We start from the raw sequence: 25,558 nt of genomic DNA, 5'->3' as shown, positions 1-25,558 counted from the left end.
TGAAAAACACTGCTGTGCTGTTTGTATTACAAATTCTGGAATAGTGTGGAGGGAATAACTCAGGTACAAATTATAAGCATGTAGTCTCCCCAGGTATGATGCTTGATTCCTCCATGGAAAGAAATTGTTATAGATGCTTTCAATGCACAGAGCCTAACAGCACACTGTTTCTGTAATAAAACACCGAGACAGGACAAAACTGTTGGTGGAAGGAACATGATTCATCCAGGGTTATGACAAAAGTGATTTATTCAACACAAGACCCATGATACATTCCAAATAAAACAGTAGCAGCAATTAAAGGTGAATCATACAAATACAATTATTGTTTGTTTTGATTAAATTCCATTCACGGTTAACTGCTCATTATTCAGTTTCCAAGAATAAGACTCACTTTTCATTAACCATTGATTTATACAACAGCTTTGCCATTCAATGGAGAATCTGACCACCAGTTCCCCTACATTATTTCTACCACAAAATTAAGTCCCAAGTAACCTGTCACTCTCCTCCTGTTAACAGTCCAGTCCCTTAATGTCCTGCCTTCTGTGTTCACGGTCAGCAGGTAGAGCTTTCTGACCTATAATCCAGTGGCCTGTTTACAGAAGGGCACCCTGAACGTGAGTCTGATGAGTTATGTCATAGTTTTACATTATTCTCTGCCCCTCCCTGATGAAAATTCATACACTATCGAATTTGATTTTTTTTTTTCTCCAGGAAAGATGGATATGAATGAACCACACCTTATCAATCTGGCCCCTTCATCCTGACTCCTCCCCACAGACCATCATGAAGGGCCTGTAAGAAAGGTATAAAATCAACAGATTTCAAGCATTCTCTTAAAAATCACGAGTAGCCATGCAGCCTTTTTAAGACTACTCAAAGTATTCTGTATTTTATTAGAAGAGACTGGGCCATTTCCACATAGGACCTTGATCCTGTGATATTCGCATGTCCTAAGTTTGAACATGTTATGACTTGCAATTATTCTGTAATAGCTCAGGTTAATGTTGGAGAACTTTAAAGTTACTCCTAGTATGGGTTACTGGATGTATGCTGTTGTCAGATTTGGTCAAAAAACTCACATACTCATTGCATTTTTACAGATTCTCCCCAACATGAATTCTTTGGTGAACCCTGAGAACACAGTTTCTTAAAACGTGTTTTCACGTTTAGCATATCTGTATAGTTTCTTTCCTGCACCTGATGAGAGCAATCATTTAAAACTTTGACACATTCACTGCATTTTTAATATGAAGTATTTGGTGAACTCTGAGTTTAAACAATACCTAAGTCTTCAGTAAATGTGTAAGGTTTTGCCTAGTACGGATTACCTGATGATTGGTGAGATGTGAGCCCTGAGTAAAGGTTTTACACACTCATGCCATTTGTAAAATTTCTCTCCAGAATGGCATCTTTACTGAGTACTACAGTCAAACCATTCTCTAAAAGCCTCCACGCACTGAATACATTTCTGTAGTTTCTATCAAGTATGAATTTTCTCATGAAGCCTAAGGAGTGAACACCTGCTAAAAGCCTTGCCACATTCATTACATTTGTAATGTCTCTCGCCAGTATGGATCACTTGATGGTAAGACAGGCTTGAACGCAAGATAAAGGCCTTGCCACACACATCACATTTGTAGGGTTTCTCTCCAGTGTGAGTTCTCTGATGATACGCAAGGTGAGACCTGTGACTGAAGGATTTTGCACAGACATCACATTTAAATGGTTTGTCTCCTGTATGGATGACCTGATGGGAAGTTAAGGTTGATCGCATGCTAAAGGATTTGCCACACTTACTACATTTATAAGGTTTCTCTCCAGTATGAATTCTCCGGTGATTTACAAGGTGTGAATTCTGATTGAAGCCCTTGCCACAGACATCACATTTATGTGGTTTCTCTCCTGTATGGATGATCTGATGGGAAGTTAAGCTTGACTGCACAGTAAAGGCTTTGCCACACTCATTACATTTGTAAGGTTTCTCTCCTGTATGAATTCTTTTATGATTCACTAGTTGGTAATTCTGACTGAAGCCTTTGCCGCAGACATCACATTTATGTGGTTTCTCTCCCATATGGATTACCCGGTGGGAATTTAAGGTTGATTGCATACTGAAGGCTTTTCCACATACATTACATTTGTAAGGTTTCTCTCCAGTATGAATTCTACGATGATTCACAAGGTGTGAATTCTGACTGAAGCCCTTGCCGCAGACATCGCATTTATATGGTTTCTCTCCTGTATGGATGATCTGATGGGAAGTGAGGCTTGAACGCACACGAAAGGCTTTCCCACAGTCGTAACACTTGTATGGTTTCTCCCCGGAATGGATTCTCTGATGGATTTTAAAGTGTGACTTTTGACTGAAGACCTTCCCACATACATCACATTTATATGGTTTTTCTTCTTTATGGATTATCTGATGTGTAGCAAGAGTTGAACCCTGAGTGAAGGCTTTGCCACATTCTTTACATTTGAAAGGCTTCTCTCCAACATGAATTCGTTGGTGGACCCTGATGTCAGACAGTTGCCTAAAGTCCTTACCACATTCAGTGCATTTGTACGGCTTCTCTCCTGTATGAATTCTCTTATGATTTGTAAGGTGTGAACGGTTTATAAAAAACTTCCCACATTCATTACATTGGTAAGGTTTCTCTCCAGTATGGATGACCTGATGGTAAGTTAGACTTGCATGCATACTGAAGGCTTTGCCACAAACATCACATTTGTACGGTTTCTCTCCAGCATGAATTCTTTGGTGAATCCTAAGATAATACCATTGCTTAAATGCCTTGCCACATTCAAAACATTTGTATGGCTTTTCTCCAGTATGAATTCTCTCATGATTTGTAAGGTGCGAACAGTTTATAAAAACTTTCCCACATTTATTACATTGGTAAGGCTTCTCCCCAGTATGGATGACCTGATGGTAAGTTAGGCTTGAATGCACAATAAAGGCTTTACCACACACATCACATTTGTAGGGTTTCTCTCTGGTATGAATTCTCTGATGACTTGCAAGGGTTCCATTTTGACTAAAGACCTTGCCACACTCATTACATTTATAGGGTTTCTCTCCAGTATGAATTCTCTGATGAATTCTAAGTTCTGAATTTTGACTGAAGACTTTGCCACATACACCACATTCATACGGTTTCTCTCCTGTATGGATTATCTGATGTCTAACGAGGGTCATGTCATGATTAAAGGTTCTGCCACACTCACTGCGTTCGTAAGGCTTCTCTCCAGTGTGAACTCTCTGATGAACAGTAATGTTTGAATTCCAACTAGTAAGTTTGCCACATACATCACGTTTATATAAATTTGCTCCTGTATGGATTCTCTGGTGTCTACGGAGGGATGAGCCATAATTAAAGGACTTGCCACACTCATTACATTTGAACAGTTTCTCTCCAGTATGATTTCGCTGATGACTTGCAAGATCTGAATTTCGACTAAAGACTTTGCCACGTTCATCACAGTTACATGACTGCTCTCCTGTGTGGACGATCTGATGCTCAGTGAGGGATGAGCCCTGATGAAATGTTTTGCCAAACTCATTACATTTGTAAGGTTTTCCCCCATGTGCTTTCTGGTCCTGTGTCAGTCCTGAAGGATGGATGAGGGCATTCTCATGTGTATTTGATATGTGAGTTTGGTCACTAGGAGGAACTCTTTCAAGCAGTGACAAGTCAACACTGTTGACAGACTCTGCGGCTTGATTACATTGAAGAACTTCCCCTTCAGTTTGATGTATCAGAAGTTTATCTCCAAACCTGGATCCAAGCCTGCTTTCAACGGGCTTCTTTCCTATATCCCTTCTCCCACACTGACTTCTTTTATCAGTGAGATTTTCTTTACAGGTTACAGGCATTTGTTTGTCATTTCCTTCACCATCTCTCCACTGACACTCAAACTCCTGTGTATTTTCCTGGATTTCCTGGAAGTAAAAATCTTTCATTTCATGGCTTTCATGTCTCCCCAACCTCATTGTTTGGAATACTTCTCTGTCACTGTTCATTTTAGGTTGTAATTTCTTCATCACATGTATATGAAAGATATCTACAAGATATAAAGAACCATAGATATTCTATTAATTACAGTTTGTAAATACATAATTTCTTGCTGAAAACATAATCTTAAACCAAAAATAATACTTATCCTGAACAGAGTTATGAAACTTCCCAAACATGATGTTCAAAATTTAAGGAACATTAAAGGAATAGGATTCTTTACTAAAGAAAAAGTGATCACATGTAATTCAAAATAAACTTGTATGGAATATAACCTTTAAAAACTGAATCACAGTGGGGGTGGATATAGCTCAGTGGCAGAGTGCAAGCTTAGCACATGAGTGGTCCTGGGTTCAATCCCCAGTAACTCCATTTAAAAAAAAAAAATTGTGAACCACTAAGTTGGACACTTGAAAGTTAAATAATATTGCAAGTCAACTATACCTTAATTAAAAAATAAAGATATGGAATTGAGAAAAATAAAAACTATTAAAAATTTAAAAAATAACTTTAGGGTAGTCTAGTTTCAAACACAAACCTCTAATGATGCACAAACTTTATGTTAGTTCTCAAAGAAAGGGCGTTTTTCCACCATTATTCCAAAGCACACACCAACTGGCAGTAAGCACACTGCTGTCTCATAACTGAGAGAAAAGTATTATATTATGTGTGATTTTTTCAGACTTGTACATAAGTAAATGCTGAAGAACAAACAATATACTATAATGGTAAATAACCCAAAAAAGTTTATCTGATGATTAATGTAAACAAATGGCAGTTTAGAATTGAAAGACAAAAGTAGCAATGAGTTGTTCCCTATCTAGGCAGTAAGTTTAAACTACCTAGTTCATTGGCCCCAAAATCTACTTAATACAGTGTGCTTTGAACATTTATGAACTATGATTAGAGACAATGTTGTTAGGATCAATTACAAACAAAAACATACAAGTTATAATGTAGACAAAGTGATATTTCACAGTAAACATGAACGTTAATATACTCTTTTAAACAAAAGTAATTTTTGAGTCTTTACCACGGAACATGAAATACTCTAAGGCATCCAAAAGCACCAATTACCATGATTTTTCAAATAAGGGCATTAGACTCACAGGGTTAATGTGCATAACCTCAGTTCACCCAGAAAATAAGTCAAAGAAATAGTATTTGAACCTGGACCTACAGACTCACAGAATGTGTTCTTAAGCATGATTGTCCACCCAAGCGGTGTAGATCACAGATTACAAATAATACCAAGGGTTTAGAAAGACAGTTTCAAGGGCGATACAACAACTGAGCTGGAGGGTGGAGTGGAGGGTACAGCTCAATGGTAGAGCACGTGCTTAGCGTGCACGAGGTCATGAGTTCAACCCCCAGTACCTCCATTAAAAAAAAAAAAAAAAAGGACAGAGCTGTATAACTAACATTATTCACCATCCTTCCTGGAAACGGTTTCTGAGTCACCACTTCTGTGCATATTAATTTAGGTTCCATCCAATGAAATTAGTTCATTGTACGAATCACATGCCTTCCCCCCACCCCCAATATGAGCAGTGTGGGAAGACAGCGGGATGGGTGAGAAAGGGCTCTGGAAATGGGGGGCTCAGGAGAAGAAATTCAATAGGCTAGGAAATAACATCCACATCAAGGCACCACATGAGGAAAGGTCAGAACTGGGAAGGCTGAGAAGCGGGGACGGGGAGTAACAGACCCGTGGGAGCAAAGCTTGTGACTGCATGATGGTGGAGGGCAAAGGACATACTCAACTTGGAAGAAAAGAACTGGTTCAGCAGGTAGCACCATATTTTCTCACTGTTAACCACTGAATGATATGGTGGGCATGCAACAAAAAAGGAAATCTAAAAAAGAGAGTGTGATGTCATATGGAGAAAGCAGGTTTTCATCTGTAATAATACAAAATGTGCCAGTTTTAATGTCCATCAGTTCCATTTCCAGGAACAGATATTCAAGAGAAAAATACAGACATTCCAGAGACATTTTCAGGAATGGAATAAGCAGGACCTGGAAGGGAAAAGTAGGAAACGGCCACCCAGAGAAGACAGATGAGTTTGTTCTGTACAGGCTCTTCCAGACACAATGAGATCTTATCAACAGCACAGCGAAGTAGGGAGACACGGTTTCACAACGATGATCTCCTGGCTGGGTGGGCAGCAGGGCTGTTCCAGGAAACAGACAGAACAGGAGGTCTTTCCCAAGGCAGGTGCATTTTAGGATGTGATCATTTTAGTTAAAAAAGAAACCTGAGGCAACATGGATCACGGATGGACCAGGGAGATCGTCATTCTAAGGGAAGTGAGCCAGAAAGAGAAAGAAAAATACCATATGATATCACTCATATGTGGAATCCAAAAAAAAAAAAAAAAAAAAAAAAAAGACAAATGAACTTATTTACAAAACAGAAACAGACACACAGAAAACAAACTTATTATCAGAGGGGGACGGGTTGGGAAGGGATAAACTAGGAGTTGGAGATTTGCAAATACTAATGTATAAGAAATAGATAAACAACAAGTTTATACTGTGTAGCACAGGGAACTATAGTCAATACCTTATAGTAACTTATGGTGAAAAAGAATATGAAAACAAATATATGCATATTCCTATATGACTGAAGTGTTGTGCTGTACCCCAGAAATGGACACACTGTAAACTGACTATACTTCAATAAAAACATATTTTAAAATAAATTAAGAAAAGAAAAGAAAAAGAAAGTTGGGGAGGGTATAGCTCAGTGGTGGAGTGCTCGCTTAGCATGCACGAGGTCCTGGGTTCAATCCTCAGCACCTCCATTAAAAAGAACTAAAAAACAAACAAACAAACCTAATTCCCCCCACAAAAAAATTAAGTTAAAAATACATTAAAAAAATAAAGAAAAATCTTGCTAACTAAATTATTAAGTACCTAACATTTAAAAAGAAATTTAACAATTTGATATATCAACTTTTTAGCCTAAGGCTTCTTGTTTGGTATTAATAATAATAACGTCCCCTTTGCTGGGCTGCTCTAATCCCTGGAAATCATATCACTGGATCTCTTAACACAATCTCTGCCATTAAAAAGAGACGTGTAAAGTTGCCAGCAAGACAGCAGACCAATAAAGTCCAGGCACTCACTTATTAGCTCAAGGAGACACTAAGTTAACAACAATATAAAACAAAACAAAACAAAAAACCCCTTTGGACTAACTGAACTTCAGGTAAGAAGCTGGAGCACCCAAACATATGCCTACACTCAAAACACAAAACGAAAAAGTGTAGGAACAGTCATGACAGTTTTCTGGCTTTGACTCAATCCCTCCCAGGCACAGTGCAGTGAGATGGAACAGGCAGACGTCTCCCAGCTCCCAGCTCCCCCCTTAGGAGGAAATGCAAATCAAAGCCTCAAGGAGACTGCACCTCACACCTTTAGAATGGCTATAAACAAAAAGACAAGAGCTAAATTTATCCCTTCCCACCCTTTCTCCTGTAACTATAAGATTGTTTACTATGTCTGCTAAATTTGAGTTTGAGATTTACAAATGTTAGCCACAATATATAACATAGATTTTTTTAAAAAAAGTTTCTTCTGTATAGCAAGAGAACTATGTTCAATATCTTGTAATAACCTTTAATGAAAAAGAATATGAAAATGAATATACGTATGTAGCTGCATGACTGGGACATTGTGCTGTACACCAGAAATGGACACACTGTAACTGACTATACTTCACTTAAAAAAAAAAAAAAAAAAGACAAGGGCTAGAAGCGTTGGGAAGGTTGTGGAAGAAAGGGAATCCTACTGCACTGCTGGCAGGACTGTAATTAGTTATGGTCACTGGAGAAAACACCATGGAGGTTCCTTAAAAAAAAAAATTGTTTTAAAGTACCATGTAATGTAGCTATGCCACATTTCAGTGTATGTCAGAAAGAAATGAAATCGCTATGACGAAGAGAGATCCGCACCCCATGTTAGTTACAGCACCGTAAGCAAGAGCCAAGACACGGAAACCACCGAAGCGTCTAACCAACGAATGAATTTTAAAAAGTCTGGTTTCTTTACATAATGAAATATTATTCAGCCATTAAAACAAAAAGAATCTGGAGGCGCAGCATGTGGAAATAGATCTCTGCTCATTGGAATTAAAATTAAAAAAAAAAAAAAGAAATCCTGCTACTTGTACTAACATGGATGGCATTTGAGGAGCTTATGCTAAGTAACATAAGTCTGAGAGAAAAACAAATACAGTGTGCTCTCACTCATGTGTGGGGAGGAAAAGGCCAAATAGGAACAGAAAGCAAAATAGTGATGACCAGGGGCTGGGGCTTGACAGAAACAGGGAGATGTTAGTCAGAGAGAATAAACTTCAAATTGTAAAATGAATAAGTTCTGGGGATCTAATGTGCAGCATGGTGATTCTAGTTATCAATACCATATTATTTACTTGGAAGTTAAAAGACAGTAAACCTTAAAAGTTCTTACTACACACAAAATTGTCATTATGTGAGCTGATGGATGTCTTAACAAACATGTGGTAATCTTTTTGAAATAAAAGTATGTGTCAAATCATCACATTGTACACTTAAACTTACACCAATGTTATATGTTAATTATATCTCAAAGCTTAAAAAGAGAAAATACAAAGGAATGCACACAGAAGATTCTGGTTTATCATGTGAATGAAAAGAATTTAAAAAGGAAAATAAAAAAGATCTCAGGAAACAAAAATGGAGCTGGAAAGGTAGAAAGAAAAAATTAAGTTAGAGATATACAAAAGAGAATTTTAAAACTACAAAAAAAATCACAAAAATAAAATTTGGTTCTTTGATCAGATGGACATAATTAATGAACCTTTCAGTAGATTAGACTCAAATCACTAATATAAAAATGAAAGTGGGGACTTTACAACTGATTCTGCAGAAATCAAAACAATTAGAAGAGGACAATTCTATGCCCAAATATTGGAAAATTTAGAAAAAAGGAATAAATTCCTAGAGACACATCACCTATCCACTGGGTTATGAAGAAATAAAATACCTGAACAGACTTATACCTTGTAAGGAGACTGAGTCACTAATCAAAAATCACTAATCAAAATCAAAGGAAACCTAGCATAGCATCACTGCTGAATTCCACTCAACATCTAAAAGAGTTAAGTTCAGTCTTATCAATCTTCCTCAAACTCTCCCTCTAAATTTTAAGACCAGGGAATACTTCCAAACTCATTCTATGAGGCTAGAATTACTCTAAAACCAAAGCCAGATAAAGGCACTACAGGACAACCACAGACCAGTATCTCTGATAAACATCAATGCAAAAATCATCAGTCAAACGAGAGTAAACCAAGTTTAACAATACATTAAAAGGATTATGCAATCTAACACAAAAGGATATATTCTTGGAATGCAAGTGTGGGTCAACAAATGAAAATCTTTCAATGTAAAATTGCACATTAAAAAATGAAAGAAAAACACCCAATATAGTAAGAATAGAAGTAAACTACCATAACACATTAAAAGACATATATAAAAAGCCCACAGCTAACATCCTACTCAACAGTAGAAGACTGAAAGCTTTTCCTCTCAGATCCGGAACGAAACAAGATATACTTGCTTTCAGTATTTCTATTAACATACAGCTGGAGTCCTGGCCAGAAAAAAGGACAAGGAAAAAAAGGCATTCAATTAGAGAAAGGAGAAGCAAAGTTATGTCTGTTTAGAGATGATATAAACTATAATGTAGAAAACATGAGATTCTGCCCCAGAAAACACGCAGATATAAATGATGAATATATTCAGAGAAATCAGAAGACATAAAATCAACATGGAAAAATTTTTGTTTCTATACATTAATGATGAACAATCAGAAAGAAAATTAAGAAAACATTTCCATTTAAAACAGCATCAAAAAGAATAAAATACTTAGGCACAATCTTAGTCACATAAAAGATTTGTACACTGTAACTAAAATCATTGCTGAAAAATATTAGAAAAGATAACAAGTTAATGCAAATATCCCTAGTTCATGGATCAGAATATAATAATGTCAATATGTGAATACTAATAAAAGTGATGAAGAGGTTCAAACATCTGGGACATGTATCCAAAGGAAGCACTACTTCAAAAAGACAGAAGTTCCTCAGCGTTCACAGCAGCACTATTGACAGTAGCCAAGACAAGGAAGCAACCTAAATGTCCGTTGACAGATGACTGGATAAAGAAGTTGTGAGAAATACAATATACAATGGAATACTACTGAGCCATAAGAAGAATAAAATAATGCTATTTGCAGCAACATGGATGGACCAAGAGATTATCATACTAAGTGAAGTAAGCCAGAAAGAGAAAGAAAAATACCATATGATATCATTTATACGTGGAATCTAAAAGAATGATAAAAATGAGCTTATTTACAAAACAGAAATAGTCTCATAGACATAAAAACAAAGGGGAAAGGGGGTATAAATTAGGAGTTTTGAATTAACAGATACACACTACTATATATATATAATATATATATATATAAAATAAGCAACAAGGATCTACTGTTCAGCACAGGGAATCATATTCAATATCTTGAATTAATCTATAATGGAAAAGAATCTGAAACAGGAAATACACACACATATATACAATGAAAAACCACAAATAAACTTATTTAACAGAAACAGATTCATAGACATAGAAAACAAACTTATGGTTACCAGAGAGGTAAGGGGTTGAAAAGGGATAAATTAGGAGTTTGAGATTTGCAAATACTAACTACTATATATAAAATAGATAAACAACAGGGTCCTACTGTAGAGCACAGGGAACTATATTCAGTATCTTGTAATAGCCTAGAATGAAAAATAGGAAAAGGAATTTGTCTATCAATCTATCTGAATCACTAAGCTGCATACCAGAAAGTAACACAACATTGTAAATCAACTATACGTCAATTAAAAAAAAGATAAAACTACAGAATAATAACTGAAAATCATTTAAAAATGATATTCAAAGCAATACCTAGCAAAACCACAATATCATTTTTGGAAAAAAAGTACTTACATCCTAGGACATACATTGAATCTCAAGACACCAGGAATATCAAAATCAACCCTGAAAAGAACAAAGTTGAAGGTCTCACACTTCCTTACTTCAAAGCTTACTAAAAAGCAAAATGAATAGAAAGAGTGTGGTACTGGTATAAAGACAGAAAGGCCAGTAGAAAAGATGTGAGAAATACATGCTTGCATATGTGGTCAAATGATGTCCCAGAAGGGTGTCAAGGTTACTCAATGAGGGACAAGCAGCTTATTGAAAAAGGTGTTGAGAAAATTAAGATACCCACTTGTAAAAGGACATAGCTGGACTGTTACATGACACCACATTAAAAAACCAACTAACAATGGAACAAAGTTCTAAACATACAACCTAAAAGCCTAAAACCTCTAGAAGAAAATGTAGGAGAGAAACTTCACGACACTGGACGCATCAGTGATTGAGCACACATCACCACAAAAGCACAGGCAACAGAAGTAAACACAGATAAATGGGACTACATCGAAATGACAAACTTCCGTGTGTCAAAGCACACTCGGGAGAGTCAAAAGACAATCTGTAGAATGGGAGAAAATATTTGCAAATCATGTATGTGAAAACAGGTTAATACTAAAACTTATCAAGAACTTTAAAAGGGTCTGCTCACCAGTTTCACAATGGGTGTTGGGCGGTGGGGGACATTCCAAAATTCAATCCTCCCACACATTGCAAATAAGAAAACAACACAAAGAGCATGATCAGACAGGAACCTGATGATTAAATAAACACCAACTTCATTTAAAATGCACAGAAATGTACAAGATGAAAGTAGCAATGGCTTAATCAAAACAAAACACGGTACTTCATTGAAGGCACCATTCAACTTCATAAGCTCCCTCATTAGGACGCTTCGAAACAGTATTTGTTGAGGTCGGATAAACAATGACACATACAGGGGGTGAAAATGTGGCATGAGCAATAAATAGTTCAGTCAGCAGCCTCAGGGACACGAGGACGTGAACTTGGACAATGTTCTCCCAAGGAGAAATTTCTACACCATTTATTGAGGCTCAGAGGGGATGATTATCAGTACGTGAGAACATTGTCACAGTCGCTCTTGAGACGTGCTTTTGTAATACTCCTCAAAAGTGGGGGGAAAAAATTGGAAACACGTCTTGCTCAGTCAAGCTCTTGTGATACTTTCCACCTCAGGGTCCTGGGACACGCTGACCAATATGCTCAGCAGCTTCAAGTGGTGCAGAATTATACTGCCACATATTAGTGGAAAAATTCCCATCAAGAATGCTGTGTTACCAAGTAAAACCCTTCCATTAAAGACGGCTTATCGCAGCAACAACAACAGCAAAAAACAAAAACAAAAACAAACAAACAAGCAAGCAAGCAAGCAAACAAACAAACAAAACCAACAACAACGAAAATCTCAGGATGAAATTTGAGACTCTAATAATGTGTATTTTAAAAGCAATTTTGGGGGTGGGTGGGTAGGAAGGGTTAGTGACAGAGCACATGCTTAGCATGCATGAGGTCCTGGGTTCAGTCCCCAGTACTTCCATTAACATAAATAAATAAATAAATAAATAAAAAGCAATCTCAGAGGCAAAGTCACACAAACTAAAAAAAACATGACACCGAGAAGAGTCTACATTCCCAGGCCAGGTAAAGAGGTCAAAGAGTGAGAAAAAGACAAGATATGAGGGCCAGATATTATAGACCCTTAATGTGGGACCCTGCGCTCTACCCAGATGCCAAGCTCAGAGCCTGGAAGATTCATATATGCTCCCCAGTAGGACTGGGGGTCAAAGAGACTCTCTCCGTCCACTGCCTTTACAGTTTTCCTAAGTAACAAGCACAGAAGATCCCGCCCTTTGCCCCTTTGCACACCCCCCTGAAGGAGGAGGCACAAGCAGAACAGAAGAAAGGGCTGAGGGACCTGAGCAGGCAGGCAGGGCTTGAGGCAGGTCCGTGCAGGATCTGGGGCGACAGATGGAAACAAAGGGCAGTCAGTGTTTCCCATCATTTCATTAGTTCTTCCAAGTACAGCAAATGAGAATGAAACTGAGATCGGGCCAGGGCTCAGGACTATGAGCCTTCAGCTCTTATCTACATAGACAAAAAATGGAAAATCCCATGGATCAAGTATGGAAGAAGTGATCAACGGGGAAGGACATTCCTTTGAACAGTTCACCACATGCTGCTCAAATAAGGCAAGAAGCTGACAGGAGCCAGAGGGCAAAGAGATCCTGACAAAGACTCTGGCTCTGTCTCCAGTGGAGCTGCAGCACCAGAGAAGTGACAGGATGAATTTTACATGTTGAAGGACAGTGTGGTACGTACGGGAGAGGAAAAACTTCCCCCACGAGGTCACAAGTAATAAGCTTGTTTTCCCAAAGAACTCTCCGACGAACGGAGAGATTTCTAAACACTGTCAACACTGTGGCTTCCTCTCTGCCCTTCTGAGATCTGACCCAGGTTCGTACTTTTCATACATTCCCACCTGTTCGGCTTTTTGTTATCCTCACGTCACTCTTCACAGTCCAAGGCGCTTGCTCTTGCTCCAAAATGCAAATAATATTCAGGTCAGAAACCAAAATTCCTGCCTCTAAGAAGAAATAAATGATGTGCTATGGGTTTTCCAGAATCCCAGCTCTCTGATCAGCAGAGGAAAGAGTACATGAAAAACGGATCTGGAAAACATTTCACAAATTCATTCATTCACTGCTTGCCTCCTCAGAATGCATGGGGAAGAGTATAATGTGCAGACATCTAGTTCTCTTCCAAGTAGGGAATCAAAAGCATGGGGTAGAAAATGGGGAATTGGATATTTTAAGTTTCCAACTGGGCTTCATCAGTATTTCAGCTGCGGAACAACTCTCGGTGCAACATAAGGTGGGCAGATCAGCCGAAGAAAGAGCAAGTTTAAACCCCTGGCACGACACCATGAAGCTTTTCACGTCTGAGGCAACAGGGATTTCAGATCAGTCAAGCAAAACACAGGCTCCCAAGAGGCACACAGGGAAAATGCAGACACCTAAGGGCAGATCCTGAATTCTAGAGGGCAGTTCTCCTCACCCAGCGAGAGCAGGTTCCTGCAGGTCTCCAACATCACGTCTCTGTACAAGGCCCTCTGAGCAGGGTACCAGGCACTCCCACTCCTCCTGGGAGAACTCGATGGCCACATCCTCGAAGGTCAAACTTCCCTAAAATGAAAAACATTTTCCCAAGGGGCCATGAGGAGAACTCTTATTTGCACACAAAATGAGAAGAGAGAGGGGTAAGGATCAAGTCAGCTGAAGTGTGTGTTCTGACAGATCCGTGGAAAGGTATTTGGAGTGAATTATGGGTCTACAATTTTAATTCCTTATGCCTTTTCATAAAGATTATAATATCCTTCATTCAGTGTGGATTACTCATTCTTGTGGACAATACATGAAAAACATACAAATAAAATTCAACCACAGGTTGCCTATGCAGAAGTGGTAGATACTCTGTTCTACACAACGAGTAATATTCACTAGATGAGCTACGGTCTGAGTGCTATCATCAGAGACGACAAAGTCCACAGTGGCTTTAGGGAGAGCTCAAAACTTAAATTATGACAATGCTAACAACAAGGACTAAAGGTGTCTGAATACTTCTTATGTGCTAAGCGTCACTCTAAATGCTTTACATGTATGAATTTGTCATCTACGTAACAGCTCATTAGAGAAAGGCATGTTCCTGTCTTTCAAAGGAGAAAACTGTGTCACAGACACTCTGTCTGTCACTTGAACTAAACTGACTATACTTCACTAAAAATATTTTAAAAACACTGATTCCCTCCCCCGCCCCAAAAGCAAGTATAGCTCAAGTGGTAGAGCACATGCTTAGCATGCATGAGGTCCTGGGTTCAGTCCCCTGTACCTCCTCCAAAAATAAATAAATAAATAAACATAATTACCACCCCCTGCCAAAAAAAGATTGACAAATACTTAGCTAGACTAAAAAAAAAGACAATGTTCAACTGACTAAAATCAGATATGGAAGAGAAATCGTAACTGAATCACAGAAAATCTTAAAAAGGATTAAAAGAGAGTGCTATGAACAATTTTATGCCAAAAAATTACATAACCTAAAGATATGGGTAAGTCCCTAGAAACATACACCCTACAAAGACCAAATCATAAAGAAATAAAAAATATGAGCAGAATCATAGAGATTGATGCAGTAATCAAAAACCTACAAGGCAAGGATGATTCAACATTAAAAAAATCAGTATTGGGTATGGCTCAGTGGTAGAGTGCATGCTTAGCATGCACAAGGCCCTGGGTTCAATCCCCAGTGCCTCCATAAAACAACAACAACAACAACAACAAGAACAATATAATACACCACAATAGAATGAAGGAAAAAAATAACACATGATCATCTGAACTGATGCAAAAACAACCATTTGACAACATTCAACAACATTTAAAGATAAAAATGTAAACTCTCTCAGTTTAATAAAAACCACATACTAAAAGCACACAGCTAACATCAAAATCAGTGGTGAAAAATGAGCTTTTCCTCTAAGGTCAGGAAAGGCCAAATATGCACACTCTCTGCACTACTATTCAACAAAATACTGAAACACCAAATCAGAACAATCAGACAAGAAAAAGATAGAAGTAAAATTATCTTTTTTTTTGCAGATGACAAGATCTGACACATCCAAAACGATAAAGATTCCACAAGAAGAATGTTACAAATAAAAAATGATTTTAGAAAAGTCCTAAGATACAAAATCAACACACAAAATTCACTGCATTTCTATACACTCACAATGAAAAATCTGAAAAGGAGACTGAGAAACAATCTTTTTTACCATAACATCAGGAAAAAAAAAAAAAAGAAGAAAAGAGGCTTAGGAATAAATTTAGCCAAGGAGGCGAAAGACTTCTACACCCAAACCCACTAAACTTTGAGGAAAGAAATCAAAAAAGGTATCTAGGCCGCTCTCCCTTCTGAGATGAGATTCACGCGTTCTATCTATGAAATGTGTACCTCTCTAAATAAACTTGCTTTCACTTAAAAAAAAAAAAACTTAATGTTGAATGTCCACGCCACCCACAGTGTTCTATAGATTCAATGGAATCCCTATGAAAATCCCAATGGCAATTTTTGTAGAAATAGAAAAAAAATATTAAATTCACATGGAATTTCAAGGGACCCCCAAATGGACAAAACACTCTTGCAAAAGAAGAAAGTTGGATGACACACTGTTTTCAATTTCAAAACACTTTAAAAAGCAAGATGGTATGGTACTGGTATAAACACAGATAAATAAACGAATAAAACAGACCAAGATATTGAAACATAAACCCTTGCATATATGCCAAACAATTTCTGACAGGGGAGCCAAGACTACACAATGGGGAAAGGACACTTCAAATGGTGCTGGGAAACTGGACATCCACCAATAAAAGAATGAAGCTGAAACCTCACCTGCATCAAACTTAAAAAAAAAAACCCTGTGTGTGTCAAAGGATACAGTCAACAGAGTGACAAGACACCTCCGACGAATGAAGGTGATGAAAATAATTTCAAGAATCTCCAAATGTCACACATTTAAGTGGATTACACAGTTTAAAATCCATGATGAAATAAAACACCCTCTATCACTGACTGTCTCTAACTTTCTATTTCATTCCCAGTCATTAAAATTTTGAAATACTCACTCATTTAGCTTTAAGTCTACTACAAAATGTGAGAACTGATTTACCCCTACTGGTCTCTTTTCCAGAATTTACCAGGTACTATGCATATAAATACCTGACTTCCAAGTGCAGCTTCTTCTTCTTTTCCTTTTTTTTTTTTAATTTGGTTTTTTGGGAAGTATGTTTTTTGGGGGGTAATTAGGTTTGTTGATTGATTGATTGATGGAGGTACAGGGGATTGAACCTAGGACCTTGCGCATGCTAGAAAGGCACTCTATCACCGAGCTATACTCTCCCCACCAAGCGCAGCTTCTTTCTCTGGTTTACAGACAGCAGACAGCGCACCCAGATGGGCCCCTAAACCCTCCCTGCTGCCCCACAGCACTGACTCCGCGTCTCCAATCCACGGGGGTGAAGCCTGCCCAGGACGCCGCCCAGGGAGCCGCTTCACAAGTCCCAGGTCCAGAGGTCCCGGGAGTGGAGTCTGAGTGGGGAGGACAGGCGCTGAGGGAGGGCCCTGGGTGACTGTGCATGTACAGGTGTCAGGCAGGACCTGCAGAATCAGACAGGATTAGCGAGTCCAAAGAAGGGCATTTCAGGAAGGACAGACTGAGAATCCAGTGAGAATATGACTTTACCTGAGAAGGGGCCATTCTCGAGTCCTTTTCTGTCCTCTTCCTCCTCTCCTGAGCTTCCTCCTCGGGGAACATGAGTCTTCAGAAGTCAATCCTGAAAGGTGGAAGATGCTGCTTAATGCTGAGAACCAACACAGCCCTCCCTGTGCCACAACCACACACACAGGGGAGACCTCAGCACGTGGAACAGGAGGGACTCTGCTGCCCACTGTCCCAGGAGGGACTCGCGACAGGAAGCTCCACACACAGAACAACAAGGGAGTTTCCCCACACTGTCCTCACATCACCCTCCCCTCCTGGTGAGCCCCTCACCCACAATGCAGCAGCGGGCGCCTCAGCTGGACCCGACAGCCCCCTTCAGGTCACAGACCAGGCCCTGATCCATCTCCATGCAAAGCAGAGCCCCCTCCCCCTCAGCCCGGATCCCAGCCCTCAGGATGGGAGGACTGAGTCAGGATGCTCAGTGAGGGACCCAGACTGGAATCACCGGGAACTTTAAATATTATTGAGGCAGGACTCCACACTGACCATGTGAAAGGGAATCTCTAGTCAAGGCGCATACATGTGCAAAACACCTCATCAACCAGATGTGAAGCCTGGGTTGAGCACCTCTGAGAGGAGGCAAGCCCAGCACACCTCCCCCTTTCTTTGTTTTTTCCAGCTTTATTGAGCTATAACTGACGAATGAAAATGATGTGTATATCTACATATATACCTATCAGCTATACAATGTGATCATTTGACAGATATATGCACTGTGAACTGTTTTTCACAATGAAGGAAGTAACACATCTATCAACTCACAATTACCATTTTTTGGGCCTTTGTGCTCAGAACTCTTTAGATTTACTCTCTCCAAAAATTTCACAAATATAGTAACAGAGTATGATTAGCCAGTCACCATCCTATACGTTAGATCCCCAGAACTTACACATTTTACAAGTGAATATTTGTACCTTTACACCAACATCTCCCCATCTTCCTCACCTCCAAACCCTTGGTAACCACCATTCTCCTGTCTGGTAATGTGAGTTTGACTTTTTTAGAATTTACACGTAAGGGAGATCATACAATATCTGTCTCTTTCTGTCTGGCTTAATCCACTTAGTGTAATGTCCTCTGGGTTCACCCATTTTGTCATAAAAAGCCAAATCTCCTTCATTTTTATGGCTGAACAATATTGCACAATGTCCTCATCATCCATTTGTCCGTCGGCCGACACTGAGGTTGTTTCTGCATCCTGGCTGTTGTGAAAATACGCACACGTGCCGTAAGGGTCACGGGGGTGCAGGCGTCCCCTTCAATATCTTGCTTTCATTTCCTTGAGGTACACAACCAGAAGCGGAACTGCGAGATACCAAGCCTGTCCTGTTTTTAATTTCTGAGGAAACTCCATACTGTTTTCCACAAAGCTGTAGGTTCACACTGCCGCCAACAGTGCACAAGGGTTCCCCTTTCTCGGTATTTTGTGTGCACGTGTCGTCTTGGAGACGCAGGGAGAGGACGTCAGGGTAACCACGCTGGGCCCGCAGCAAGGAAGGAGCAGCTGCGTCTTCCCCACTCTGATTCTTGGAACAAACATTCCCTCTGTTATGGGATTTTGTGACCCCTCTCAAGTTGAGCCCATACACCTGTCCCCATCAGGTCTTCTCTAATGAAATCCTTCCGCTTTTGGCTTTTGGCTCTGAGGAGGCCAAGGTGCAACTTTCTTTGGTCGTCCTGAATCTGGGTTCATCCGACACTAGCCACCTCCACCAACGAGACCAGAGATCAAAGTCGTATACCTGAGGTGCACTGGTGGAGAAGTTGGTGCCACATCTGCCTTGGCCCCCAAGATCAGTCCCCTGGGTCTGTCTCCAAAAAAGGCTGGTGATGACATTGCCAAGGCGACCGGCGATTGAAAGGGTCTGAGGATTACAGTGAAACTGACCATTCAGAACAGACAGGCCCAGACTGAGGTGGTACCTTCTGCTTCTGCCCTCAACATCAAAGCCCTCAAGGAACCACCAAGAGACAGAAAGAAGCAGAAAAATATCAAGCACAGTGGAGACATCACTTTTGATGAGACTGCCAACATTGCCTGACAGATGCAGGCACCGATCTCTAGCTAGAGAGCTCTCTGGAACCATTAAAGAGATCCCGGGGACTGCCCAGTCTGTGGGCTGCAATGTTGGTGGCCACCACGCTCACGACATCATAGAGGACATCAACGGTGGTGCGGTGGGATGCCCAGCGAGTTAAGAACTACGAAGGAAAATGATCTAATAAAGGGTTATTTGACAACCAAAAAAAAAAAAAAAAAAATCCTTCCATGGAAGCTTAGGACCCATCATTTCTCTTCTGGACTCATACTAACTTAGTAAGTCCCCAGACACTCAACAATGAACCACCTACTCTGCTATATAATTTTATGAAATATATACCAAGCCCCAATAATGCATGTATTTATGATGGAATAACACACAGGAGGATACCCAGGGACCCACTAGACCAGAAGACACAGTATGCTCATTCACAGTTACCCCAATCCAAATACTGTCATCTCCAGAAATTAACATGAGATGTCTCCAGTGATACACATCTTTCAAGGAAACACTCCAAATTCTCTTTTGTGTCTTTCATAGCTGATCTGAAACTTTCTACACTTGCACGATGATTCCTGCCCTCCTAAAAGACCCCACAGAAGTCACTGTGTGGAGTGGAGGCTGGGGGGCACCTGCTAGATCCAGGCCCTCAGGACCAAGGCCTCCATCCTCCTGCACCCACAGCCCCCAGGTTTGCTCAGGCCTTGGATCAAGTTTCTCTCTGTCTGACTCCACTTCCTTCGCTCCCCTTCAGGTGAGATCATGAGCTACCCAATTAAAGACAGGCACGCAAAGCTCAGGCTCAGTCTCTGTGTCCCAAGAAGCTGAGGTAAGGCATCACAGCACTGCAAACCCTGCAAGGCAGCTCGAAACTAGCCCAAACCCACTTCCAGGTGCTCCAAGCAGATATCTCATATCCACATTTGGAACAGCTGGACACACTATTCATTAGGCTCCTCTAGGCCCACATTGCTTCCACAATCTTCCTGCAGACCTCACAGGCTCCCCTCCATGTTCCCCACTTCTCTTCCTCTCCTCCATGCATGAGTGACTGAGCAACAGGGCCAAAAAGAACAGGGGTCTCCAGGTACAGGCATCCCAACAGGAAGGCACAAGCTGCACCCAAGGGACCCTGGGCATTCAGTATCAAGGTCAAGAAGCTGGCCCTTCTGGGAAAACATATCAGTAACTGGGGACATCATGTAGCTGAGTTTTAAAGGCATCTAAGGATTGCTTGCACTGAGTTTCTGTTCTAGACTCCAATCTCCATGTTATAAGGAGGCTTGCTAAGGTCCAGAGAGAAGGTCTGGACATTTCAGAGAAGGTCTCAATTGAGCGAAAAGACCAGATATAACAATGCTGAGAAAGCAGCCTGAAGGGCCAGTGAGCAGAGTCTGCTTGTATCACTCTCAACATTTAAAACACCAGGTCCTTCTCACATGTGCTTGAGCAAAGGGAACATCTCTTCCAAGGTCTCATCACACTGATACCAGGCATTTAGTTCTTCTTTTCCAGAAAAAAATCACAGTAAAACAATTTAATAAGAATTGCAAAACAACAGCACTTGATGTGGAAAACATTTTAAGGGGTCAGCTTAGAAGAAAGCTCTGAGCAAACTTCATCATGAACAGATGGGCTCTGCTGGAAGAAGGTTCCAAGCCCATTCAGCCCACCCTCCACCATCTGCAGAGACAGTCAAGAGGGACCTGAGGGAACAACTTCATGTCACCTTCCAGCTCACCAATTTAACAGATCATCAAAAAGGGAAGAACACGGAATATCAGGCTAACTGGTAAAACTAGGTTTTGACTATTAATGTAAAAGATCATTGACATCTTTACCAAGTACTCGTCAAAAGTCTAAAATTACTAGTTAACAAAGAACTTTTCCAGTATGTAAGAGAAAGAGGAAGAAGCACACAGCACCGAGTAAACTTCAAAAAAATTTAAAAGTGAAATAATTTGTGATTTTTTAAAAATCTAAAAATTCTGGTGTCAAAGATGGAAAAATTGAGAATATATCGTATTTAGAAAAGAATGACATGAGTTGATTATAGAAGGTCACCAAAGCTTATTTCAGAAGTTATTATTTGTAGAAAAGTAGAAATTGAATATACTAAGATTTATTACAAGATAATAAGTAAATACAAAGAAATCAGAAAGAAAAAAGTAAATCCAACACAACCCCCCCCCTTTAATGTTCCTCTAAAGAGGCGCCGTGTGTTGACAGAGTCAGTCATTTCTTACCCCACGTGTCCTCTCCCTTGATCTCTACCCTGTATCACGAAATGGGAAGGGGGTGACTCACAACTCAGTAAATCAAGTTACTGCCCCCGGGCTGAACAGGGGCTGCAAATGTAAGTTATCTTCTGATACAAGTAATTACAAAATAAACAAGCCTTACAGACAGGAGTTTTGCAATTCTCATCCTCATCTGTAAAATCCAAACAAATTTTAAATGTATTAGATACTAAAGCCACAGATCAATATATCACGACTTAATCGCCCGCATCCAAACAACTCACCACCCATCTGCATCGTGTCCCCCTCTACCCGCATTACTATGTGTTTCCATTTCATTCCTTTTATCTGTCTCCCTATTTCTGTCTCTCTCTTTTTGTTCCCCTCTACTCTCCTGCTGTCTCTCCCCTCCTATTTTTTGGTGACAACTGTCCTGCCCCACTCTGCAACTTGTGCCTCCTCTTGTTGCTCCTTCTGTCCAGCCTTTCTGATTGCCCTAAATCTTTACGTTATTTCTGCCTCTTTCTTCCTCCATCTCTGCTCACTCTCTGTTCTCCGGGCTAACTCCTTTTATCCTGTTACCCACCTTTCCTCCCCACTCTCTGGAACCCCAGGTGGCTAGACTTCCTTTCTGCTCTCTCTTCCTCTGCTCTTCTAGTCACCACTTGCCCTTTCTTTCTCTCCCAGCACCATTTTCCAGCAGGGTGGAATTTGGGATGGAAGAACCATGAGTGCCACATGGTTGGCCCAGGTCACCTCCCCCTACACGAGGTCGGGGGAAGGGCTGACTATGAATGGGAGGCCCGCGGAGCAGAAGGACCGGCCTGAGGAGGACGCGAGGACAGAGGGGCTGGGAGGGAGGGGGGTTTCAGGAGAGGCCGGGCTCCCCAGAATCCCGGGACCCCGGAGAGGACGCGGCCTCACGGGAGCGGGGCGGCCGGCGCCGCCCTCCAGGGGCCGAGAGAGCGAGGCTGGGGGCGCGAGTCCACCTCGTGGAAGGGGACGTTACCTGGGGGAAGGGAGGGTAAAGGGTTTTACGAAGGAAAATATCACAAAAGGCGGTGTCTCCGTGACCGAAGGCAGAAAAGCCAAGGGCAGAGACCAGCCTCAGAGCGGTTTCAGACGCGAAAGAAAGGATCTCCGACCTGGAGCGGCGCCGTCTATACAAGGAGGAGGGACTTTACACGGCGGGCGGAGGTTAGTAAAGGGTTTATGAAGGAAAATATCGCGAAAGGCGGTGTGTCCGTTTCCGAACGAAGACAAGCCAAGGGCAGGGACCAGCGTCAGAATGGTTTTAAGCCCAAAATGACATGAGCCCTTTCGAATTTACTTAGGGTGGAAGAGCAGGTGCGGGGATTTTAAATTCCGCAGTGGCTCCCACACTCTGAGGACGTATGGGGTTACCCCTAAAGTGCAGATTTACTACCTTAGAAAGAGGAAATTCACGCACCTACGTGAGACTTCAGCTCCCGGTGGTGACCTCCGCTCCGCAATCCACTTCCCGGTCTGGGGGAAACTGCGCAAGCGCAAAGCGCGTTGGCCGTGACGCTTGTGGGAGGGGACTGAGCGCGGCGCTAGCGGAGGGGCGGGGCGAGGAGAGAAGACGGGTGGGCGGGGGGGACCAGGGGCGGGGCTGGGGCGGGGCTTCTGCTGTCCCTCTGCCTCTCCTGCTAGACGTCCCTTAGGGATTTGGAGCGGTGTCTTTTGATCCTTGAAGAGCAGCTTTGCTTCCTGCTTAAGTTAAGATCGTTGAAACAAAAAGTAGTCATCAGATCCATTAAACTATAACTGGCTTAGTAAATCATAATCTGTAACAGGCATCGCTGTTTGAGCTCGTTTTAATTATTTTTACAAAACTTGCACATACTCAAGTATCATGTAGCTAAAGAGGTTTGACTAAATTTTGTTGTTCTTAAACTTGCAATCATCTGTGCCCACTTCGAGACTCAGCTGGTTACAACTAGTTAGAACCACAGACCCTCCAACTGGGCATCTGTGAGCGTCTACTCTGTGACAATTTGACATCAGAGGGCCAAAAATTCCCCTTTCTGAACATGCAGACAGCCCTTTTCTGAACAGGAGTCCTGTTACGGAAATGACAGGCCAGCCAAGAAACAAGCACCACTTGGAGGGTTGGAGCACTCAGATTTATTACACCGGCGGGCTCAGAGGGGCTTCTGCTCCGAAGCTCTGAGCACCTCCAAGACGTGCACATAAGGTTTTATAGGGTTAATTACAAGTATGGGGCTATTAGCCAATAAGGTTCAAACAACAAAAAAGCAAGGAATCAGTACACTGGAGCTTATCAATTTGGAACAGATCACGTTACTGACACTTGTTGAGCTTGGATTTATGAGTTAGCTTGTTAGCCCAGTAAACTGACACTAACTTCAGATTTATGAGTTAGCCCAGCAGAACTTACATCAGTAAACCGACACTTATCACACTTAGATTTGTGACTTAGCTCGTTAGCCCAGCTGGGCTTTTCCTTCACATTCCCCCCTCTTGATGCTTTCACAACCCTTGTTGGAGTAAGCATCATCATTTACCTGTTGCAGGGGCTCATAATTGGAGGCTAACATCTGAAGTTTTATAGCCTCTATTTGTTCACTGACAAAGCAGGTCAGGAAGTTTAGGACACAGGGCCCAATTAGCAGAACTGCAAAAATCAGGAGTAAGGGACCTATGAATGGTGTCAGCCAGGAGATCCAGCCCCAGGGGCCTGTCCATGGGCTCTTATGTAAAATATGTTTTCTCTTTTTACTTGGTCTTGTAACTCTTGAACCACTTTTCTGACAATTCCTGATTGACTGGCATAAAACAACACTCTTCGTTTAGGAAGAGGCATAGTCCTCCCTCTTTGGCCGTGAGTAAGTCCAGACCCCTCCTGTTTTGTAAGACCACCTCGGCCAGAGAGTCAATCTGATTTTGCAGAGTTTTCAGGGTTTCTGTTATTTGTTGGAGATCGTGGCTGAATTCACCTGTAAGCTGAAAATACAGGTTGGTACATGGACCACTTGTCACCCGGTTCCATGCAGGTACATCGTGCAGCCAAGGGGAGTGAGGGCATTAGCGTCAGTAACATCAGCCTTATGATTATCTTAGACATGATGCTGCGGTGATGGCACTAATTACAACAAGATATAAAATAGCTATCAGGATTTTATGGCCTATGTTCCAGTCAGGTGGGGTGGCACTAGCTAGCCCCACTGCTAGTACGCAGACTGGTATAGCAAACAAGGAAAGAGGCAAGGGAGCACAAAAGAAATACACTTAACAGCTGTGTTGAGCTTTTCTCAAGCTTCGGCCATGCGTTGACTAGCCAGCTTCCGGGTGTGGCTAGAGCAGGGCTCGTCGATTCTTTTCTGGTCCCTCTTGATCTTGATCTTGAGCGGGTCTCCCGGGACACTCTCAATTTTTCAGGGACCCTCCGTCTGAGGTGCAGTTGCTCTCTTGACCCCAGAGTGGTGGATCCAAGGGATGATTCCTGCAACTTTAACAGCTGTAGGAGTAGTTAATACCACTAAATATGGTCCCTTTCATGTTGGTTTGAGAGGTTCCTTTTTCTAATCCTTCACCCATACCTGGTCACCTGGGGATGCACTTGGACCCCTAATGAAATGGTTTTTTTTTTATCACCCAACCCCAAACTTCTCGTAGTACTTTTCCTAGTGCCAACAGTTGTTGGTGGAGTCCTAAATTTCCTATTTTTGGGGTGGGATTTTTCATCCTGACTAAAGGTGGCAGTCGCCCATAGAGGATTTCAAAGGGAGAGTACCCAATATTAAATCTTGGGGTGTATCTAATTCGCAACAGAGCCAGGGGTAGAATGTCCACCCAGGGGAGCTGGGTTTCTTGGCTGATTTTA

General features: G+C 41.2%; 1 protein-coding gene and 1 pseudogene across 1 annotated transcript; one reads left to right on the top strand and one right to left on the bottom strand.

Moving 5' to 3' along the window:
- Window positions 1-231: 231 nt before the first annotated feature.
- Window positions 232-23,202, bottom strand: LOC102520173 (zinc finger protein 665-like). The gene is given in 7 exon segments (XM_032487972.1): window positions 232-4,068; window positions 13,522-13,566; window positions 13,569-13,649; window positions 14,126-14,192; window positions 14,194-14,253; window positions 17,370-17,460; window positions 23,141-23,202. Coding segments are annotated over 6 exon segments (2,907 nt in total). The 5' UTR covers window positions 17,442-17,460; window positions 23,141-23,202; the 3' UTR covers window positions 232-1,486.
- Window positions 19,021-19,670, top strand: LOC102519932 (annotated as a pseudogene).
- Window positions 23,203-25,558: the final 2,356 nt, after the last annotated feature.

The sequence above is a fragment of the Camelus ferus genome, chromosome 9 (genome assembly GCF_009834535.1).
Source record: "Camelus ferus isolate YT-003-E chromosome 9, BCGSAC_Cfer_1.0, whole genome shotgun sequence".
Taxonomy (NCBI): domain Eukaryota; kingdom Metazoa; phylum Chordata; class Mammalia; order Artiodactyla; family Camelidae; genus Camelus; species Camelus ferus.
Note: the sequence above shows the minus strand (reverse complement) of the source record. Positions and strands in the feature narration are given on the sequence as shown.